Source organism: Exophiala aquamarina, assembly GCF_000709125.1.
Source record: "Exophiala aquamarina CBS 119918 chromosome Unknown aczIA-supercont1.1, whole genome shotgun sequence".
NCBI classification, from domain to species: Eukaryota; Fungi; Ascomycota; class Eurotiomycetes; order Chaetothyriales; family Herpotrichiellaceae; genus Exophiala; species Exophiala aquamarina.
Window position 1 is genome coordinate 4182334 of NW_013550587.1, and position 11245 is coordinate 4193578.

The 11245-nt window shown below is 52.8% G+C and overlaps 3 protein-coding genes across 3 annotated transcripts; 1 reads left to right on the forward strand and 2 right to left on the reverse strand.

Moving 5' to 3' along the window:
• Window positions 1–31: 31 nt before the first annotated feature.
• A1O9_01475 (uncharacterized protein) lies at window positions 32–949 on the reverse strand (the record flags this gene model as incomplete). The annotated part of the gene is made up of 1 exon (XM_013410633.1): window positions 32–949. One exon carries the CDS (start codon window positions 947–949, stop codon window positions 32–34), a length of 918 nt encoding a protein of 305 aa, XP_013266087.1.
• Window positions 950–2061: 1112 nt separating this feature from the next.
• Window positions 2062–4818, forward strand: A1O9_01476 (uncharacterized protein; the record flags this gene model as incomplete). The annotated part of the gene is made up of 1 exon (XM_013410634.1): window positions 2062–4818. The coding sequence occupies one exon, from the start codon at window positions 2062–2064 to the stop codon at window positions 4816–4818; it is 2757 nt and encodes a 918-aa protein (XP_013266088.1).
• A 2418-nt stretch (window positions 4819–7236) lies between these two features.
• Window positions 7237–9012, reverse strand: A1O9_01477 (uncharacterized protein; the record flags this gene model as incomplete). Its single annotated transcript, XM_013410635.1, has 2 exons — window positions 7237–8876; window positions 8937–9012. The coding sequence occupies 2 exons, from the start codon at window positions 9010–9012 to the stop codon at window positions 7237–7239; spliced, it is 1716 nt and encodes a 571-aa protein (XP_013266089.1).
• Window positions 9013–11245: the final 2233 nt, after the last annotated feature.

Below are 11245 nucleotides of genomic sequence, written 5' to 3' on the forward strand. Positions count from 1 at the left end.
CCAATCAGTCAAACCAGCCACGAGATCAAAATCAAGCCTGATCAAGAAACTTATTCACGTCACTGGCGAATTCGACAGCATACTGGTAGAGGAAGCCATGGCCCGAGTCCGGGAAGAGCTTGAGTCTTGCGTCGGGCATCTTCTGCTGCATGACGAAGCTGTTGACAGTGGGGATCATGAAGTCGTCGTGGCCCTGGCCGATGAAGGTCGGGGCCTTGATGTCTCCGAGGCGGTTGTAGTCGCCGTCGGCGGCGTGCGCGACGTCAAGCCATGGTCCGAAAGCGGCGACCATTGCTTGCAGGCCGGCGCCGCCGTCTTCATAGCCCCATGAGACGAACTTGCTGCGCTCTTCGCCGCTCGTCGAGGCGTTGCGTTCGTGGATCCGCTCCCAGTATGCTTTACCGGCTGCCTGGCTGGTTGGTGTTGGAGCGAAGAAGAGCTTGTCCAACCCGTCTTCGAACGATGGCGTCGGTTGTCCTGCGAGTCGGTTGACTTCGTCATTCTGCTCAGCTGAGTGGTTCTGGATGCCTTCACCTGCGCTGGGCCCCGATCCCGCGATGACGAGCTTGCGGACAAGACCGGCCGGTCCGTCCAGGTGGACCAGCGGTGCGAGGAAGCCGCCCATACTGAATCCTAAGATGTCAACTTCTTTCACTTGGATGAGGCTCAAGAATTTGATGACATGCTTGGCCATTTCTCGGAAGCTCGCCGGGACTGCCCCAGTGCTTTGCCCGACGCCTGCATTGTCGAAGAGGATGACTGGGCGTTCGGCCGCGATCGAGTTCACCAACAGTGGATCCCAGAGATCCATGGTCCCCCGAAAATGGATCAGGAAGAGTAGGGGCACTTTGTTCTTGGATGTATTTCCGAATCGGCGGTATGCATAACGGACCTCTCCTCCATCTGCGAATTGCGTCTTGGCTGTTTGGTGGGTGATCGTTTGGGCCATTTTGATGGTTTTGATCGAAGCTTGCTAGAATTGGACTGTTCTTGCTTGATGCTCTGCTGAAAGATGTTGGACCTGATATTGTTTTGACATTTTGATGTCGAAAGCCACTTTATATACTCCCTTCCTCACTGACTTCGATTAGTGAACAGTGCTGCTGAGGTTGGAAAGGCAGGGTTAATGCTTGCACCGGATCATCAGATAATTTGGAAGCCTCGTGTACCGTTTGCTGCCTACATGGCAGGTGTGAATACTCCAGAATCTGGAGAAGCTGTCGCTGTTACATTAACTAGATCCTGCAGGATTCCTAGTAGCCAATATTGGAGGCTGTGTCGCGAGTGGCTCTGCTAGTATTCCCAAAGGGGATGCCTATGTAACCTTGCATGGCGCTGATTGGTGTTTCAAGAACCAGTGTTGCTAAAGGGCATACTAAGCAATAGTAATCAGCCATCCAAGTCCAGGTACCGCGGAGCACGTAGGGAAATACTTCACCCTCCATCCAAGTGATGAGTAACAACGTCCGTATCCAGGCCATCATAGCCAGACGTCATAAGCAAATGTAGGTGTCGATTAAGATTCACATCTAATATCTCGTCTCGGGACTTGAGCGACTTGTCTGACCTTGGATGACGCATGTTAGCAGAACGGAGAAAGTCCGAGTCGCTGAAATCAAGTGCAAGGTTCCTGATGGGTAGATGCCAGAAAGAGTTCACTGCATGCCATTTCTAGTAAGTACATAAAGTACGTATGAATAGTCATTGCCACTTCTGAGATCGGCCCACCCTATCGGGACGAAGATGAAGAGCAGGACCAAATGGCTTCGTAGCTACATTGCCTAGAATGAGTTAATGTATCCAGCACACTACTAGATGTATCATAGCAGATACTTGATCAGTGAGCTGTGCATGGTCGAGAACAAAGGTTGTAGGGTGGGCAGAAAAAGCAGCAAGAATTGTCGTGGAAGGCGGGCGTTGATGGTCACAAGGCTGAGCTAATGGTGCCAAGCACGGGTTAATCCACCGACAAGGCTCCGGGCTTCAGAAAACATCACTTCAGACTTTTTTGGGTTTTCACAAGATCGAATTGCATCATCCCATGATTTCCCACGAGCCACCATGTCTCGAGGCGAGCCTATAGATTCCACCGCCCACCCTTCTCATAGCCGCAAAAATATGGGTGAGCCGTCAAAAGGTAAAAAGCGATCTGCCACTGAAGCTTTTCGCTCAAACCAAGGCACATTTAAACAGTCTCTTGAGGCCCACAGGTCTGGCATATCTCGACGGAACCAGCCTCAAGCTAAAACCGTAAACTTCCCCGAAAAGCGAATCCAGGATGATGGAGAAGAGGAGCCAGCCGGCACCTTCCCCAGCACCAACTCCCATCGTAGAACCCCACCAGGGAGGAACGCAAACCTCAAACAGCGAGCTCAGGATTTGCTGCTTACACGACAGAAACTTCCGATTTACGCACACGCAGACCAAATAAGACAGAGCCTTCGACAGCACGGTGTTCTTTTACTCGTGGGAGAGACTGGCTCGGGGAAATCCACACAAATCCCTCAATTTCTTATCAATGAGTCCTGGTGTCAGAGGACGAAGCTGAAATCCGGTGGCAGCGTCGGAGGATGTATCGCCATCACACAACCGCGAAGGGTCGCTGCAATTTCACTCGCGAGACGAGTGGCAGAGGAGATGGGTACGCCGTTGGGGAACTCCAGCCCGGCATCGCTTGTGGGTTACTCGGTGCGCTTTGAGAATAGCACAGGCCCTTCGACGAGGATCAAATTCATGACAGAAGGAATGTTACTACAGGAGATGCTGCGAGATCCTTGGTTGAAGGAGTATTCGGTGGTAGTCGTTGATGAAGTCCATGAGCGAGGTGTGAATGTCGATCTGGTGCTTGGATTTCTACGACGATTACAGGATCGACGGAGTGGTGACGACGGCAGGGGTGGTATTGGAGTGAAGGTCGTCGTGATGAGTGCCACAGCCGACATGGAGAAGATCAAAGACTTTTTCAACAGCCCGAAACAAAATTCCAACGACAATAGTAATATCACGGACGGCGCTAGGCCAGGAAAAAATGAGGAAGAATGGTCCGGCTTCGAAGACGATGATGATCTCCTCGGCGTGCAGAATGTCACCCCTCAGTCCCCCAATGATTCGACCTCAAGCACGAATGGCACAGATGATGCTGAAGCGACAGCGCTCTTCATCAAAGGCCGTCAGTTCCCCGTCACCATAAATTATACACCAAGTCCCGTCTCAGATCTTTTGGATGCAGCGTACCAAAAAATAATGCACATCCATTCGCACTCGCCTCTTCCTGGTGACATTCTGGTCTTCCTTACCGGACAGGAAACGGTCGAGTCACTGCTTCATCTCGTTCAATCCTGGTCAGCCACCATCGCAAAGGACATGCAACTATCAAAAACACTGCCCAAACTGCTTATCCTACCGCTCTATGCAGCACTCCCATCAGATCTGCAACAACGCGTTTTCCAACCGACCCCTAAATTCACACGGAAAATTATCCTCGCGACTAACATCGCCGAGACCTCCATTACCGTGCCAGGGATCCGGCATGTTATCGACACGGGGAAGGCGAAACAACGCCTGTTCCGACCAGCTCTCAACCTGGACTCACTACTCACCGTGGCTATCAGCCGCAGCTCCGCCAACCAGCGATCTGGCCGCGCGGGACGTGATGCCCCCGGTACAGCCCACAGACTATACCCGGAGAAGGAGTTCTACAAGCTGGCGCAGGACACTGAGCCTGAGATCCTGCGGTGCGATCTGAGCCAATTAGTACTGACGCTGAAAGCACACGGGATCTCCGAGCTGCACACCTTCCCGCTGTTGACCGCACCGCCTCGTCGTGCTTTGGAGAGAGCACTAGTCCATCTTCTTCAACTCTCGGCTTTGGACCGTACAAATGGCCAGATCACACCGCTAGGGCGGGAAATGAGCATTCTTCCACTCCCTGCGAGCCTGGCCCGCGTGCTCCTTGCCAGCGTTGAACCAGAACACAACTGCATCGAGGAAATCATCGACATTGTCTCGGCGCTCAGCGTGGAGAACGTCTTCCTGAACATCCAGCACAGCTTTTCCTCCTCTCACAACGCCTCAACCACGTCATCAGATCCTCTAAGCATTACCACAAGATTACCCCAGCGAGGAAACCAAGCAGACAGGAACGAGGAAGTTGGCACCAACAACAATAACACCCGGGAATCCCTCGCGCAGGCTCTGCGCCGGGACTTGTTCCGGCGCGAAGGCGACCACCTGACCCTGCTCGCGGCCATGCAGGCGTATGCGTCGGAGACGACAGACCGCAAGCGGTGGTGCGAGGCACGCTTCATCAGCCACCGGGCGATGCGTGGCGCGATGGATGTCCGCAAGCAATTGACGGCGCTGATGGCACGATACGCCAGCGGGCAGAAAGCGATCCAGAAGAAAGACCAGCGGCAGCAGCGGCAGCAGAAAAAGAAAACCCTCCCCACCCCAGAGGAGAACGAGAACGAGACAGACACTGATCCGCCAGCGCTACCATCACAACCACCGACATCCGACCCAACAACCCTTCCCACGCGCATACTGCACTGCCTGCTAACAGGCTTCCACCCAAACGTGGCCCGGCTGTCTAGCGACGGGAGCTACCGCACACTGCTCACGAATCAGCCCGTGGCGATCCACCCGAGCAGCGTATTGTTTTCCGTGCCTGATGGTGGCCGCGGCGGAGGATCCAAGAAATTCGAAGCCGTCGTCTACAACGAGTTCGTGTACACGGGCACCAAAGCGTACGCGCGCGGCGTCAGTGCGGTCGAGATGCGGTGGGTAGCGGACGTGGTGAAGAAGGCCGGAATGGTGTAGGTTGGTTACTACTTACTATATACTGCGACACTCGACACTAACCACGCGTATATAATGGGCGATGGGCGATAAGCTGCCACTGCCGCTGCTGTATCATTACCAGTAGGAGTTGTTCTTGCTGCGCCTCGTGAATGACCATACAGATGTAATAATGCCAGTCAGAAATCATACGAGTACCTTAGGTAGATTACTGGCGAACGAAAAACCTAACTGCCGCAAACGGTTTGATCCTAGAGGGTGGGCCATCGAAAGCATGATCTTGACCTACAACTTTGTCACTGGATCATCAATATACTATGCCTCGGCTGACAGAAAGTTTCTATCTGGCAAAATAACCACGATCCCCCAGCAAGAAATGATCAGCAGACTAGAGTCGGTAATCCCACGGACGAGAGACATTGATCTTGTTGGACAGATGCCGCAATACAACACGATCTGCAAGTATTGCGGCATCTGAATTTTGACATTGAGACATCAATTGTAGGCATTCTTGATACTATGAAGATTGCCCGTGAAGTTATTCCTTGTTATCCCCAAGTACCAGCTCTGGTACTCTCCGCAGTATCTTGACAGAACTTCAATGTCCTTTTGGCGAACTTGATTAGGCTGGAAATGATGCGAACTTTACACTGAGGGCCTCGCTGTTATTAGCAGTCCGGAGCTATCTCGACTCGCCAGGAAGATCAGCGGACTGTGAAAATTAATTAGGGGAATCGCACAATTTAAGTTGGCCACCCAAAAAACAATCGAGAATCGAATGATGACCCGGGAAACAGAACGAAGAGGAAGAGATTCCCAAAAACTCCCGGAAGCACCAGTCGAAGTCACGGGACAACCATACAAAGGAACGCATAAGAGCAGAACGAGCAGCCAGGAGGGTTATGCAAGCGAACAGCAGCCTGCAATTTTGACACCGACCTTTCAACATTGGAGTTCGCCGACAGAGAACTGTCGCACCTGTCGTCAGGGAGACAGGAGACATTGATGCCTCGTGGCACCATCGATACCTAGGCAGACCCTCGACTAGCTGCAGGACCAACACTGAGGCTCGAAACCGGCCCCTCCCCTGGGATTAGGCGCTTTGCAAAAAGAAACAGTCAGCCATCCTTCCGACATGGGTAAAAGTACATCAGTCATCTCCGTACCTTAACAGAGAAGGACCAATCCGAGCCCGCAGCCAGCGACGACCAGCGGCGGCAGGATTGTCTATCAAAACAAGTCGCGGGCTTGTTTCCCAAGGACAAGGCAACGACAACTGCTCGAGTCCTGTTGAACGCCGCCTACCCACACTATCGTCATTTGGTGCTCCGCAATGGGAGGCACACTTCTCATGGTGGCGGTGCGGAGCATTCGTACTCTCATCGGAGAGGAAACCGAGTCCTAGACCGGTTCAGCCGGGTTCGGAAGTGGTGAGAATCCGAGTCCTATAGGGACTCAGGCACCTTAAGTTGATACGTTAATACCAGTCACTTTGTTCTTCCTACTTGTGAGTCGTGACGAGATAGTAGATACTCCCTGAGGAACCTCCGTGAGCTTCGCGTGGGTTCCCCCAGGGAGCCCAATCCAGCTTTCTTCGCTCGACTACCTATGTAGGTAGCATAGTATGTACGGAGTGATAGATGAATAAACAGTCAATATCTTCCGGTCTGGGCGGAGGGAAAAGCCGTGGTCGGAGAACAACCCAAGAAAAATGGAATCAGAGAATCAGAACGAAACGAGGGTGAAAAACCCGTCAACCCCAACGTCAGTTCCATATTGGTGAACAGAAGAATCAATCTATTTGCATGTCTCGCTCTCTCGGAGGCCACACGGCCAGCCAGTACGATCGTATCTTTCGATTCGTCGCATCAACCTCACCTTTCAGAAAGAAAGGAGGGGGAAAAACGCCGATCAATCCCTTTATGTGCATTCACGTGCAAAGGCAAAAGCCCTTTGCACAGACACTGCATCACCTCCGATGCCTCTTGTGAGGGACGAAGAGTGATCGTGGTTCGTAACAACGCCAGAACCAAAAACACCGAAACTAAGATAAAAACCCAACTAGTTCCTTTGTCAGCTCTCCCCATTGCACCTGTGATCTTAAATCAACGTAGATAAGGCACACAAACGCCCGTCCACATATCAGAAAGGAAAATGGTGCTGACTTTGAAAAGCCGGTTCTGTGCTCGAAATTTGCTCGATCAGTGCTCCAAAGACTCCGACACCTTGATTTCTACGCCCTGTGTAGATCCATATTTTATCCCAATCCTTCCCATGGGACCCGTGAGGTGTGCATTGTGTCGTCGTTAAATTCGTAAATTGACTGTGTTCTCCAGTGATTAGAGGAATTTGACTCTCGACTCTCCGTTTCACCAGAAGTAGCTTGTGTGTCGAGTACAAGTATGTGGCAGGAGATGCGAATCATACATGGTGAACAGGTCATCGAACCCAGTCTTCATTTTCCCCTTCATCGTTCAAGACCGATTCGGGATTCGACATGTCCGGGGCAACTGACCACGCGGGATCATCCGCGATCGTCGGTGTTATAGCGCGCTTTTGTTGAAACAACGGCTCGGGTGAGTAACCATCCAAATGTGCATACCTTTGAGCCTCTCGTATGGTAAAGGAGTGCTCGCCAGTCGCAGTACTACCTGGTGTTGATATGCTTGGAGTGATGCCTCGGCTGACACTTGATAATCTGGAAGGTGGCTGCGTCTGTGGTTGCGGTTGCTGTTGTGGCTGTTGGGCCTCCTGCTGAGCCATTTGCATCTGGGCCAATTGATTTTGCAATGCCATCCGGGCAGTCTCTTGCTCGGCTCGTTTGATGTAATCATCGATATCAAGGGCAGTTAAATTGTCACTGGCGAGCATGTTAGCCTGAGGGGTGCCGTAGTACGACGAAGCCGAGCTCAGGCGGTATTTATCGGAGACATCATCTCCGGGACTGCTAAAATCGTTGAAGCCGTCAACGCTTACTTGGCGGTCATTGCTGACCGACCGATCGTTACTCCACTGGTTTGGAGGAGACTGTTCCTCAACTTCTGAAGCCTCGCCGCTAGAAGACGTGATGCCGATACGGTTGATTTGATTGGACAAGTCATATGGATTGCAAGTGGGTTGCTGTGGCAGAAAGGGAGAATTGCCGTTGTTCGGGGGAGTGTAGCTGGCACTGCCTGTATCGAAATTGTACGTGGACCAGTCGACGGACGAGACGTCATTGTAATTGAAGGACGGAGGCGTGTACTCGTGAGCTTGTTCGTATGTCATGAACCAGCTCTCGGGAATTGCTTCAGGTTGAGTCAAGTCTTGCTGGCTTGCATTCTGACTATTTTGTAGACTGTGATTTTGGGTATTGGGGCTCTCGGTACCAAAGGGGGAGTATCCATAGGCATTTGGGTCGAAATTGGGAATGGCCAGATCTCGGATGGCGGGATTCGTAGCATAAGTCTGTGGACCGAGGACAGGCGAGGCGTGCTCGGATTTGACTTTTCTTTGCATCGTTTCGACAGCTTCTGTCATGGAGTTGTGGAGCGGGGACTCGTGATAGGGCTTGGAGTACTTGGTCAAGGGGAGGCTGTCGGTTGACCTTTGAGCGATGTCCCGGTGTCCATGAAGGGAATGAGAACGAGAAGGAATCTTGTAGGGATTGCCGAGTTGGTTGTGGGCATCGTTGAATTTATGAACGGGCTTATGGTGGCCATTTGTGAAGACCGTTGGTTTACTCTCGTGTGAGTTGTGATTGGGGCGATGTTTAGGGTGGTCTTTGGGCTGAATGAGTTGAGGAATATCTTCCGGGACCGGGTCAAGGTGTTCCTTCTTCAGCGAGCATGTGCATTTCGAGCCGTGTCCACAGCAACAGGTGTGCGGCTCTGAGGGGTGGTTAGTTTGGGTGGGACGGGCTTGTACAGGTGGTGTACCTGGTTTTGCATCATTCTTGTCATGCGGACAGTCTTCTTTGGCATGTGCCTTGTCATGGCATTCGCATTTGACGTGCTGGGCTCGAGCCTTGCGCAGACCTCGGCAGTGGTGGCATTGCGAAACCGGTCGTCCCTTTTTATTGACATGGACGAGAGGACGATCTAGACAGGACTAGAGTTAGGGTAACCACTCCAGTGAACCCAAAAAGAGAGTCTACATACCTTGGTGATGGCAAGAACTAACACGGTGACCCCTCACACAAGCCTCGCAGGCAAATTTTTCTCCGTTGATGAGCATTCTGAGCGGCAGGCGTGGGGACTCAAGTGAGCGACCGGAGGAACGTGGCTTCGGTGATCAGAACAGGTTCAGACAACTCGGTCGATGATAGCGGGGTTTGCCGATGGGTTTGGCCGGAACGAAGACCAGGAGAGGACGGGGCGGCAGAAGGGATTTTGACGGAGGCGGATAGTCGGATGGCCGGATTTGCTGAAGGTTATGTGGAAGTGAGTGGTGTTGAGCAATCGCACGATGCTAGAAAGAAACCCGGCTCTTGTGGTGAGAAGCGGCTGGTGGTGGTGGTGGTGGTAACCGATACAGATCGAGTCCTGTAAAGAGTGCGTGCAGGGAGTCGGAGGGTAGCGTGTGCGTCGACGGCTACTGAGGGTCGGGATCAGGCATGATTAATTCGAAGATGCTGGTGAAAAGCGGTTTGGAATGTGTGAGAATAGAGGGCAGTGGTGGTGGATGAGCGGGTACAGTCGAAGTCGAAGTCAAAGTGGACGTGGAAGTGGAAGTGGAAGTGGAAGTGGAAGCGGAAGATCTGTGGAAGACGCAGGTTGGAGTGGGCAGTTGGCAGTTCGCAACTCGGGTCGTGACTCGTGACTTAGTACGGAGGAGTAGTCGGTGGCAGTGGCAGTGGCAATAATGGTGGTAGTGGTAATAGTAGTACTGAGCACTGAGCACTGAGCACTGAGCACTGAGCACTCGTAAGTGAGTAGTGGATGCACACCCCGTTAAGTATGGCAAGCGAAGCCAACGCGGCGCCACTGAGGAGAGTTTTCCTGTTGGGGGTCCTCGAGCCAGTGACCGGGCCAAGGGCTCAGTTTACCATGCCTAATTCAAGACTAGCAGTTCCAGAGGCGATGTGGCGCCGTCCTGACCGAGTGCACGACGCAACGAGCTCACTAACAAGTTCCCTTAGTCACGACTGACGACTTATCCACAGTCATCTGTGGAAGGCCGAAATGCCCAAATGCGAGCGGGCATAAACAGGCTAAAATCGCATTAGCCTTCTGGCGTGGACGACTACGAGTACAGTGCCATTTAATGGACGTTGCAGTGGCAGCAATAGTACGAGGCAGAATGCCCAGTAGCACGTCCTCGTAGACCTCAAGCACTTCGAGTATACGCTGCCACCACCACTACCACCATCATCGGGTGGAGTCTGCCGGGCTATGCAAACTCGGAAGTTGCAGCTCGAAGCCAGCTGACCTTGCTTCCTCCATTTTCCCATGCTTCTCCTAGGAGGAGAGCGTGGGATTGTCTGGCAGGGCAGCCGTGGCTAGAAGACGCCTATGGGCTATTCTTCCCTCCCTAACGGAGTACTACTACGAGTACGTGCCCGAGGCGTCCGTTTCTCAACGCCTAGTGCGCCTACGGATGGCGTCCTTCTAGGCGTTCGGCAGGCTCTAGTTAGGGCACTCAGCGTCCCTATGCCTAAGGATCTCAGGCTCGAGGCTCGTCCTCGTCCTCGCCCCCTGGACCATTGTGTGCGCATGTGCACGACCGCCATCGCCTCCGCTCAGACCATCAATGTCACTACTCCAGATTATTGTAAAAGCAAGCATCAATGTTTCGTTGGGTCCGTGTACAGAAGACACAGCAATTCCAGGCCTGGCCTAGTCCATGCCCCTTTGCCCAGCGCCTGCCTCGGCCAGGAAAGGGTACAGAAAGGAGAACGGAAGAAATGCTACCTTGCTATTCTTGTTCGTCTTTTTCTTCTTATCGAGACCCAGAAAACTCTGGGGATCGGCTCTTTCAAACTCGCAGAATGCTCCGCCCGAGGGCGACTCCCGAGCCCCGACTCCCCGACGGCCTCACATGGCGGCTCCCACTTGGCCTTCCTACTCACCCTCTCCCAGGTCCGCCTCCGCCGCCAACCGCCCATCAAACGTCGGAACCCGTAGAATTGTGACCAGCTTCCCGAACGCGTCCACGCTCGCACCCTGAAAAGTTTAACCACTGCTAGTGGGCAGCATCCAACTTCCAAATTTGGTTGCCTTGTTCCATAGAACTTACGAGTGGCTTGTTGCCGACCTGCGCGATCCCGCCTAAAACTGCCCCCAGGACCTTCTCCATCCTAAGGTCTCTCTGTATCTCTCCCGAGGTACGAGTATGGGCTGTGCTCGGCCTTGGTCATCTTGGTGGGGGTTGCAATCTACCGTTTCAGCATTATCATCATTATTATCCTGCACACACCACTCCGTAGTGGTAACCGTCAGGAACCTTCATTTTGAGCCTCAGGGTAAAT